Source organism: Strigops habroptila, chromosome 10 (assembly GCF_004027225.2).
Source record: "Strigops habroptila isolate Jane chromosome 10, bStrHab1.2.pri, whole genome shotgun sequence".
NCBI lineage: Eukaryota > Metazoa > Chordata > Aves > Psittaciformes > Psittacidae > Strigops > Strigops habroptila.
Window position 1 is genome coordinate 3,742,800 of NC_046359.1, and position 12,041 is coordinate 3,754,840.

Below are 12,041 nucleotides of genomic sequence, written 5' to 3' on the forward strand. Positions count from 1 at the left end.
TTCTGAAAGTTAAAGCCGTTATATGTCCTTCCTGCACAAAAGACAAAATGCCTCTTCCCTGATGTATAGAATGGTAGTGTGTGTTTATCCACACCCTTATATGATACCTCTTTCAAAACAGCCATTAGGGAATGCATCCAGAAGATACAATAAAAAAAATTCTTAATCCCTAATGGAGTTTTTTACGACTCTAGAGCATGAGCTTCCCTGGAGAATGCCCTCTCAATCCTGAGAGGGGGACAGAAATGCTTACAGGAGGGTCACGTGCAAGAGGAAGCTCCAAAATGAGCAGAGGGGGCTGGATGGAACAGTGCCAAGAGCTCTGATAGTTTGCAGGGCTGTAGCAGGCTTTGAGGGAGGGAGGGAGGATGGACGGGAGGAAGGCTTGCTTATGCCTCATCAGAGGATAGGCATCAACAGAGCCACTGAAATGACTGAAATGATGCAGCCTGTCTTTTGTGCTTGTCCAACACCTTGGGAATTTCTGGGGAAAATACTGTAAAACCTTAGCACAAGTCCTGCAAGGGGAGTGCAACTGTTCAGAAATTACTTCCTTTTCAATTTCTAGAGGCACCCTGCGGAATTTGAAATTACTGTAGTCAGTATTCAATAGGTGTACCTGTAATAAACCAAATGATTCTTCCATCAGTTATTCCTTTTTGAGGTCTCTTCCCAAGGTACTGCTCTGTGCACGAGGGGATTTCTGTAATAATTACCCCTGAGTACCCAGTAGAATAAGTGGTAATTACGCTGTCTAAATGTAGAAATAGACCCTCGTACTATCAGTTCCAAAACTGACAGGAAGCCTTACCCCAAATTTCTAAGTGTTTTTTAGTTTTCATGTTCCTCTGGCACTGCAAGACCGAAGACACACACAGCATTGCACAGAATTCCTTGCTCTGCAGCCTATCTGAACTACCTGTCTTGTAACTTGTTTAATAAACAGTTGCTGTACCCTTGGGTTCCTTTCCTCAGCTGCAGAGTAGGGACAGCAGATGTTCTGCAAAATGAAATCCTTTGTGATTATGGGATTGCTCAGAGCGCCATCATACCTACACACCCCCAAGAGAATGAGTCAGTCAAGCAAATGAGAATTCTATTCCTCTTTCCTATCAGCACAAATGGAAATTGTAACACTGTTAGTAAACTATGCCACCAAATGGAGACAAAAGAACCAGATGCAAAACTGTCAGAAGAAACTTATACCTGTGTTGTGATAGTCTGAGAGGTCATATAGAGTGGCAAGGGGAAAAATTATTTTGCTGGACAAAGGCCCACCATCTGGTATTTTTACCAAGGTAGAGGGTCACAGGAATAATGACAATGTTACAAAGCTAAAAGGGAGGCTGAAATCTTGTAGACAGTACGTGCAATTTGTACGACTATCCTAGAAGGTCTGCTCAATATCAGTTCACAATATTCTACTCCTTCACAGTAATGTGCTTTCACACTTCATTAGAGAAAAATAATTTATCTCATCAGACTGGCTTGCTGAATTAAAGATTCTAAATCTCTTTTTCATGCCTTGGACCAAGGCACCAAATATAAACCTTCTGTCTACAGTTCAGTCTCTAAATTTAGCCAAGAATTAAGATATTCCTGCTTCTGCATCCTAAATAATCTAATGGAATCAATTATGGTTTTGCGTAGATGACATCTGGTATTTACAAATACAACATGAAACAAGAAATCCAACCAAAATAAGCATGAAACTAAAGTTTCCACCCATCCTACTTCATCCTCAGTAAACATATTATTGTTTTGCATCAGGGGGCGGATTTTTCATATTTCTAACAGACTTTAGCTTAGAAGCTCTGCAAGAGAATGTAACAAGCAGAAGCAAAGGGCTTTTTTCTTCTTTCAAATGCAACCGAAATAGATAAATACAACTGTACCTGCAATCGAGGACTGCTCTCTTCCTCTTCCAAATACTGCACGGTCAGGAAGGGGATGAGTTATGTCCCTCCCCATACTCCAGAGCAGAGTCAGAGCACAGCAAAGCAAGAAGTCCCCTTCTAAAGACTGGCTAGCCTGTGGCCTCTGAGCAGCCTTGGAGGAAACAATGCACCCTGAAATGCTCTACAATGAAGACCCATGTTTCTCACAACCCCTACTGCTATGATGTACAGCCAGACTTGCAAACCTCTGAAACAGGTTTTTTTTCTTTCCCCTCTGGGTTAATTTTAAATCACGCGTACTCTTTTATCCGGTTCACTAAGTACCTGCACAAATGCTGCTGCCAGCACAGAGAAGGGGACAGCTCAGGTGAGGGAATGAGTGACTGTGAGCTGTGCTGGAGAAAAGAGAGAGAGACATTTATTTCAGTGGCGGCAGCAGCTTGTGCTGTGTTACAGTTATTTCGAAACTACAGCAAAGTCACAAACTCTCATCATTGTGTCTGAACGGACAACCACCATTCTGCCCCCTTGTATTTATAGTGCAACAGCTTCTAGCCATGGTACATTTTATATATATAGCTAAACTTATGTAAGAAATACATGATTTTAGGTTCACCGGTGGAATACATGGGGTGTTTTCATTCCAAAATTACAGCCCTACAAATACCTAAATATGGGTAATTTCACTGGTTTCTGAAACTAATACATTTTGTGGGTGTATACAAATGTTTCTAGAATCTATTTTACTTACAAGAAACACTTGTTCCCTGTGAAAATATCTGGCTTTAATACCTTTAACCATAGCCATCACAATTGCTGAAGCAAGTACTGATCATAGCATGACACAGCTATCTAGGAAATAATTTAACTGCACCATGTGCAGTCAGCAGAAGTTCAGCACCGTAGTTTGGAGAAAGTGACTCCATGCTGTTTGGTGAGTTTGGAGAAAGTGACTCCATAATTCACTGTCTGAGCTATGTATTATGCTGCAACATTTTCTCTTTCTTTCCCATCTATCATAAAAATATGGGCAGTTTTTCAATTATGTCAGAGTATCCCTTGCTAACAACACACGTTCACATTTGCTAAAAAGAAAAAAAATAAAAATTGGTGTGGTATTTTTGGTATGTCATTTTAACCTTCACGAGTTCAGCTACTATAAGCCATACAAAGTAATGTCAATATCATATGCAGATGCCCTCACCACAGGTAGTTAAAAGGTTCTTCATTGTTTAATTTGACCAGACACTTCAGAAATTACTTGATTCTACTCAGTGACAGTGTACATGGAAGTTAGCTATGCAAGAAGCTGAAATAACCACCAACTTTGAATTTTGCAGCATGAGTTTGAGTTCTGAAGCTTAGTATCCTTGCTACATGTTGTGTGTAAACTGGCTATAAGGACACTATTACAGAAGAAGAACTTCAGGAGTTTTAGCAACCACGTAAATGCAAACTCTCACAGCTTCTGCTTGAATGCACGTAGACGGAGCAGCACATCTCTCGGTTGTCTGTGCATGATGTATCCAGCTGGCAAATCAACCAGAGCTTGCCTTTCCTCAGCACTCCTGGCTGCAGCAGGATGCCCTGGGGGTGTGGATCACGGTGCATGCTGCTCACAACAGACAGCTTCTACCTGCTTCTGTTTTAACCTGTGGACTTCTCCCCACAATAATCTGTACTTTTTCAAAGGCAAAATTTATTCTAATTTATATATGTGTGTAATAGCCATTACTCTGGGAAACGTGTTGTACAGAGAAGATGTGAACCATCAGAAGGATCCTGACATCTAAACCTTCCTAACATAACATAGCAATAAATATTTTAACCTTTTTTGAGAACTGAGTAATGCATGGAATATTACTTCCAGCTGCATATTGCAAGTCACTGGAAAGAAAAATATCGTGGCCTAATAAAACCTAGGAAAGACTGGCAATGACCATAGAAAATCTTCTGGGACCAAAATAGTCCTGAAGTTGGAAAAGTATTTTGGAAATACATATTTATTATTCATTTTATTTACAGAGAATAACTCTTTATGTAGCAAACCTCCCAGTTATGACACTTACAGTAATCTTGGCTTTAAATAGACACCTACTAGTTCCTGTGATATAATATCACTTATATCAATTTCATTGGTCCAGCATTGACCAGAGAAGTCAAAAAGTGAAAAAGATCAGTTTCCAGCTCATGTTTAAAGTGAATAACCATCCCGCTGTATTTTTAGTACAATGGAAAGAGTCGTGATAGTCATATGGTAAGGAACGACTCAGTCTCTACCAAGTGCTACACAAGCTGTGTAGTTTGCTGTTCAAAAGGGTAATAAACAGTCCTTTTATTCCAGCCAAAGCAATAAGAATAGACATGATTCAATGGCACATTAGTGTGTGTCACTAAAATGTGATCTTCTGCAAACTGCTTTTAACACAATAGGACTGTTACTTGACCAGCATATTTGATGGCCATGTGCTTTTGTTGCCATGAGCTGTGAGAATCGGTAGAATCAGAAATGCTGTAGAAATGTGAATGTACTTTATGACGGTCTGTAGTAATTCTGTACATCTCTTATGTCTGTGTTCTTATAGCCACTTGGGCACTGAAGTAGCTGAAATGAGAAAGAGGCAGCAGTCACAAAATGAAGGAACATCAGCTGTGTCTCAAGCACCTGGAAACCAAAGGCCCAACAACACATGTTGCTTTTGTTGGTGCTGTTGCTGCAGCTGTTCATGGTATGTTCTGTAGTATATTTGGTTCCATATCCACCACAGGTAAATGATGAGAATGGAAAGTGCCAAGCATTGGGAACATGCGAACATGTGGGAGAGGATTGCTGCCAAGAGGCACAGTTTAACATTTCACTTAAAAATTTGATTAAACAGTTCCCTGATTTGGTTGGACATCTTGTGAGGGGGAAGAGGAGAGAGTAGTAAATTCGAGCTATATTTACCCTACTTAAACCATAACTAAATGAGGAAATTTCAGTTGTAAAACTAGTATGTGTGAATGATAGACTTGATACTGAATGCTTTATAATTTGCATTCAAAACATTATGTTTTTTCTGCTTGTAGTTTTGATGCTGCAGTTCTCTACATTCAGGGGGGTAAAGGGGAGATATTCATAAATGGGAATATATGGTTACCTGTTTTACTACTTAGTTGTCGAATAATATATATACCGTAAATCTGAAAACACAAGCCTTAAATTCCACTTTATCTTTTAATTGGTGTGGCATAATTTTAGTGGAAAAAAGGCTCACAAATTGTCAGTGCTCATCTCTTCCTAAACAAGGAGTTCACCTGGAAAGTTAAAAAATTAAAGCCAGTTTCAGAAATAGGATTAAATTCTCAATGTCTTGAGATGCACCAGGTCTTTATTTCTTCTTGTCATGAAAATAGTTAGTGTTGAAATATAAAGTAACATGCAGTACTATTTGGAGCCTGTGCATCCTGTTACATACATCGTTCAGTCTTTTTGGAGTGACTATTCCTTTGTGTATCTGTGTTATTTTCCCTTGAATCAGCCACCTGGCACCAGTCTAAAACCTGAGGCTATTTGCCCTCAATATATTTTAAAATACATACCAACACGTATGCACCAGGCATCAAATGGGACAGCTTTTTCCAAGATGCCACATCCTGGAGGCGGTTCCAGGGTGGACCTGCCTTGGCTGTTACTTTCACCTGGAGGCAGAGGATATTTGGAGCAAGGATGAGTGAGAGCTCATGCTTTTCCGAAGTTACTTTGCAATGTGTTCAATCCATACAGTAAAGAGTTAGAAGTGTATTAAATGGGAAGAAAAGGAAGGATGTTTTGCCACTGTTATCTCTGCTTTGTGACAAGGGCACAATGTGAGATTAGCTATACTGTTACAGAGCAGAGGTTCATTTAGCTCAGTACCCTGTTTCAGGAAGTGACCTGTAGTGGATGCCACAAGGAAAGGTTAAAACAAGTGGACATGCACCTCCTCAGCCTAGACACAGCAAAACTCCTCACAACTTCTGGCAATCTGCGACTTAGGGACTTCTTGGCCCAGAGCTTATATCTGTGTGGTTTATAATCCCTGGTGGAGTTTTCTTTCATTAATTTGTCAAACCACTTTCTGAAGGAACTTCCTGAACTCATCTAAACTTTTGGCATCCCAAGTTTCCTGTAGCAGTGAATTCTACAACAGACCTGTGCGCTCTGTAAACTACTACTCCCTTTTATTTGTTTTAACCTACTAGATGTTGATTTAATTTGATGCCTCCTTGTTCTTATGATTGTGAAGAACAGTGAGTAATTGTTCCCAGGATGATGAAGATTTCATAGAGCTCTCTCAAATCCCCTTCAGCTGTCTTCTCTTCCATAGTCTTCTCTATTTTAACACAGAAATTGTCCCAGACCGTGGTTTATCCTATTCTCTCCTCTATCCACCTACCTTGTGTCTTTTTATGTACCTTTCCTATTCTGTTATCTCCTGTCTGAGATGTGTGACTAGATCTGTTGCAGTAGTCAAGACATTGGTGCACCGTGTTTTATGTTTGGTTTTTTATTATTAATTCCTACCACTCTGCTTGCTTTTTAACAGCCCCTGAGATTATGTTTTCATAGAATTATCCACCATGACTACAATATCTCTTTACTGAATGGAAATAAAGCCCATCATTGTGCATGTACAGCTAGGCTTTGCCTTGCATACTGGAATATGAATGGTAGTAAAAGTAACAACATAATTTCTAAAACTTAAAGACAACTGATTTTATTTTTTAAGCATGCTATAGGTCAGGAAGTCTTATTTGACAACTATATTTTGAAGCTGTCGTAATCTTAGTGACTCTTGGAGACCCTGCTCTCCTTATAATGCAATACCATTATATATTTGAACAGCTTATGCATCTAAATTAGAGCAATTATTGATTTAGTAATCGTTTTTGCTGTTAATATTCTGTCTTTCAGGGGTCTTCAGGGGTTGAGGGCTTTTTTTTTGGTAAAGTAGATTAGGCTGAGCATGGAGAAATCCTGTCAGTTTGAACTAGTTTTCAGGATTAAGTCAAAGAATGGGTCAAAGGGGATAGTGACATCACTTGTGTTTTCTAAAATCAAAAAGGTAGAACACATGATGTACTAAGTCTTTTCCAGCTGTGTTTTCCATGATTCCATAGTGGAAACTCCATGAGAGGAGAGATGGGACAAAACTTTGAAAAAGATATGAAATGTTTCAGAATATCGGTTAAAACAAAGTCATTTGTTCTGGGGCCAAATTTGGTAAATTTGAACTGTCCAGCTAGAGTATGGATTACTGTTCTTACTTCAGTTGTGTACCCTAAAAACTCCACAAAAATAATAATTAAAAAAAAATGAGCTTACCTAGTCACTCATTATATAGGGAATTGTAGGTAGGTAATTCTCTAGGGTAGTTCTCTGCAATAGGAAAGCCTAATCGATAATTGTAACAGGTTCTCTGGACCGAATGCAATTACATGCTTTCCCTAGTTCCACAGGTCTTTCTATTTAAGTAACATGAATTTCTCAAGAGATACCTGTCTGGAAATGTTTCTGGATTCATTAATGGTGATGAAAATGCTTTAACTGTCAGTATCAAGATGAGGAGACTTTTCTTCTGGTTTCCACCAGCCTATGTGACTGAGGACAGCTCTTATATCACAAACCTCTTAGTGCCTCAACTTCCTCACCATTCATAGAAATGAAATGGAGTGGCTTTTAATAAGAAGCTTCCACTTTTATCTATTTGAAGAGTTGGTTCAGTAATTCATATATCCAAACAAATCATTAGAATTCTAAAAATATCTTTTGTGAATCATGTGATGTTTGTTTTCTTCTGTTCCACCCTGTGTTACAACCAGAATAGGCATTAAGTATTCTGTTTGCATAACAGCGTAGGCAAATACTCACACCTTTGTTTGGGGAAATAGTACCTTGCCTAATAGAGGCTTGTTAACAGCAAAAAATTAGATCAAAAAATTATTCAATACATCTTCTTACAAACTTTTTTTTACCCCTAATAATTCCTTCTTAGGGGTAATAAATATTTGGAGTACTTCTCCATTGCTGTAGGATAACCCTGGTAGGCAGCTCAGCCCCATGCAGCTGCTTGCTCACTCCTGCCCAGTGAGATGGGAAGGGAATCAGAAGGATGAAAGTGATAAAACTCATGGGTTGAGATACAGACAATTTAACAGGTAAAGCAAAGTCATATGGTGTGGACTATCCCTTTAGTCAGTTGGGGTCAGCTGTCCTGGCTGTGTACCCTCCCAGCCTCTTGAGCACATCCAGCCTGCTTGCTGGCAGGGCACAGTGAGAAACAGAGAAACCCTTGATACCGTGCAAATGCTGTTCAGCAACAGCTAAAACATTCATGTGTTTCCAACACTGTTTTGGTCACAAATCCAAAACACAGCACCATATGGGCTGCTGTGAAAAAAGTTAACTCCATCCCAGCCAGACCTGGTACCTCTGTTAGCACTGGAAATTGTCAGGACAGTAAATTGCTTAGTTTACAAGGGCAAAGCAGGGCTTATTACCAACGTTTGCTCAGACTGGAAAAGATGGAGATAAACAGGCTTCTTAACTTGGCCATTTTACTGTAATAGGTATGGTCAGGATGTTGCCCAACTAGCTTAAGCCTTGAACTGGTGCCTGACCATCAGTAGTGAAGGAAGTAGTCCTCCTCAGTGGAGAAAATAAAGTGCTTCTAAAGTTCACAACAGGAAAAGCTTGTCCATTTACTGCAGAGGCATATAATATAACCCTCTGGAGATCTTCTATAGGACCTTCCTCTCTCCATTGACCAACTGTAGACCTTCAGCACCTACTTAAGGAAGACTGCCTCACTAAAGCATCTAACAAAGAAGTACCAGTCAGGTACCTAAGGTGCTAGACTGAATCTCACCCTGTGTTTTAAGCTCCCACAGAATACCATTCCCGCAGAGGACAGAAGAAAGAGCTTTCTTACTAGGTGTAATTTCAATGACTCGGGTAGCCCGAGGGTTGCAACATTTGCAGTAAGACTCCTAACATGACAGTCTATAATTTCCTCAATTAGACTGTCTCGAGAGAAAGTATTTAGTGCTATGGCCTTGCAGTTTTGAGCTCAGCTTGGCAAGGTAAGAGTAGACACCTGCTATTTCACCTCCCCAACCTTATTAGCAATCCATTACTCCAGCTTCCTGAGCAGACATGAAGTCAGTCGTTCTCTTGCTAACAGTTGTAAATCACATTCTTCAAAAAACCTCCCAAACACAGGGAGGTTAGCTATTCTGCCAATTTTATTTTGCTTCCTCTTGTCTCCCACCCAGAGCAGGAGTCATGTCTTTTTATCCTCTCTTCCTTTCATAAGGTGCTCAGTGAGTTTTAAAGCTGTGGGACACACTGATGCCTGATAATCCCTCTCCTTTTACCATACACAGAAGGCTCAGAAGACATCTAACATCTGCCCTGCAAAGAGATTTTAGCAGTAAGGGAGTCTGGGGAACATGAAAAGGCTTACAGGGGATAAGTGAAGATGATCGCACCACTTCACTTGGTTCTGTAGCTCAATTCAAATATGTGAGCTGGAAGGCCTTTACCTTGACTGCTGACGTCTCTTGTGGAAGAGGGAAAGGGACTCATGTCCGCCAGCTTTGAGCTGTGCCCTGTGCAAAAGCTATGCCTGCCATTTGATTTCTTGTGAGACTTCCATGACTAGTTTCCCACACCCAAGAGATGCCAAGGAAGATGGGGTATTTGCCAGCTTGGCAGTAAATGGGAGTTGCTCTTCACAAGAAGCCTCTCTCCTCCAGTTCTTATAACTTGCCTATGGCAGCTGTGAGTTACATCTGAAACTTCTTCCTGATAACCATGTTACACAAATATTTTTCTTTATTAAAGTGAACATTTTCCTTGCATGGGTTCAGCAGTTGTCTTGGGCCTACAAGAAGATATTTCTGTCACTTGTGCCGTGAATATAAGATGACAGATAAAGTTCTAAGGACAATTTTAAATTAGAATAATATTTTTTCTTTATGGAATTCAACATTTTCCTCCTCCTAACAAACAGATAGTGTCCATGGTACTCTAAATAACCCCCCCCCCCCCAAGCCAAAACAATTTCTGTTGCACTTCCCACCTCTCTAATACTTTGAGATGAATAATTTTTTTCTGGCATACTCAGTTTGCCATCAAAAAACCATGTTTAAGCTTTGCATGACTCTACACAAGATAATCCCAGGGAGTCTTAGTCATGGCTGTGTTCTCTTATTTAACTATGGTAGAAAGTTTGGAGGAGAGGGAAGCAGAGGGAAGCAAAGGAAGGATGGAAACAAAAAAAAAAAAAAAAGAATGCAATAAATTATAGCCACATGTTCTGAAATATATGGAAAATAAAATCCTTATCATTCCCATAGAATCCTAGAATCAACAAGGTTGGAAAAGACCTTTAAGGTCACCAAGTCCAACCTTTACCCCACGACTGCCAAGACCACCACTAAACCATGTCACTGAGGGCCTTATCTACATGGTTTTTGGACACTTCCAGGGACGATAATTCCACCACTTCCCTGGGCAGCCTGTTCCAATACCTGATCACCCTCTCTGTGAAGAAATCTTTCCTAATATCCAATCTAAACTTCCCTTGGCCTTCAGTAAAATTTCCCAAGGACCAGCATCCTAAACAGGCCACAGAAGAGAGGTGGGCTGGTACAAAAAGACTTACCCAGGCTCCAGGATTTTGTTAAAGCTTTTAGCAAGGAAAAAAAAAATAAAAATCTTTGAAACGAAAAACACATTTTGAAAAATATTTTTTGCCTTCAATTTTATTTTATTTCACTAACCTAACTTTTTAATTCTTCTTTTCCTCCCTTAACACATAGGACAGCACATCTGAAACAGATGTACTCAGCTCTCTGCGTTTTACCTTTTTCAACATTACATCTGAGAAAAGCAAATATGGAAAAGTGCATCAGGAATTATTGTACTTTAGTGCAGAATACAGAAGTGCAGGCTACTGTACTCTGTTTTACTGAAATAGAAGGTGATACTTTTAAAAATAGATAATGGGAAAAAATGTTCCATTCTGAGGCTTTTTATACTTTAAAACATCACAGGACTTCCTTCCGTTTTTATCATTTGCTGTTGCAGAGGTCAAAGATGAAAACATTCCCTTTCTTTCCTGGAGAATAATTTATTCTGAGGGATAGCAGGCTTAGCTAGCACAGGAACTCATGCTTTGTGCTTCTATGGGACAGTATCATCTGTATCATCCCAGTGCAATGGGCAGCACTGGTGCTTTCTTAGGGAAGCAGTACCAGTTGTACTGGCAGGTAGAATTTAAAGCTGGGTAAAATCCATTATATGGCATGTCACACAAGCTACTGAATGTGATATACTAGAAAATCAGTCTTAAATCACCTTGTCTTTAAGTCCACGTATCCACAGTGGTGAGGCCATGAGAGAGAGCTGCCTGGCAGACATTTCTGTTGTCACCGGAATGCAACATGGGGTGAGTGTGGAGTAAGGATTTAAATACTTAGTCCTCAGAAATGGGCCTCTCAAGGTTCCCTGAGCTACTTAAAGTAAGAAATTTAAATTCTCAGCATTTGGAAAAACAAGCAGAAGACATTCTAAAAATAGATCGCTTGTCAAGTATTTTTTTCATACTTTTGTAAGTTATGTTAACAGTACTTATTAAATAACACTCAAGTAAAGCATTTCTTTTCCCTTCAAAGGAAAATAAAGGGATGATTAAAGTTGAAAGTTAAAAAAAAAAAAAATCAGAGGAGGGAATCATGTCTTCCTAATGGGTATGATATTTAATGGCTCACTCTGCTTTATAATTTAGACAGAGCAAATGATTTTGCTGGAGTTTTATGGACGTTTAGGTCCTCAGGGCAGGCTGGGGACAGGTGGCTCTGTGCATGCTTGTTTACACAACTCTCCCAGGGCATCACAGCCTGACTTGCCAACCTCTGGGCTTGTGCCCTTCCGTGAGACTGAGCTAGACTGTCAGTGTTAGCCTAATAATTCCTGTAAGTCTGCTCTCTCCTTGAGCCAGAACACAAATATACCTCAGATGTGACTCGGTACATGGCTTATGCCAGAGCTCCAGGAATGGCAAGTAAAGGCAGCTTTGATCACTTCCTTCACCTCCCTCTGAAGCAGATGTGAAA

At 39.9% G+C, this 12,041-nt stretch overlaps 1 protein-coding gene across 7 annotated transcripts in view; it reads left to right on the plus strand.

Annotated features, from left to right (window-relative positions):
- Positions 1-12,041, plus strand: part of RGS17 (regulator of G protein signaling 17) — a 73,634-nt gene that overhangs the window by 37,932 nt on the left and 23,661 nt on the right. For all 7 annotated transcript variants that reach the window (XM_030499492.1, XM_030499487.2, XM_030499489.1 and 4 more), the window contains one exon: positions 4,484-4,627. In XM_030499492.1, coding sequence (XP_030355352.1) covers positions 4,509-4,627 — 119 coding nt within the window. In that variant the 5' untranslated portion in view covers positions 4,484-4,508. The remainder of the gene's footprint in view (positions 1-4,483; positions 4,628-12,041) is intronic.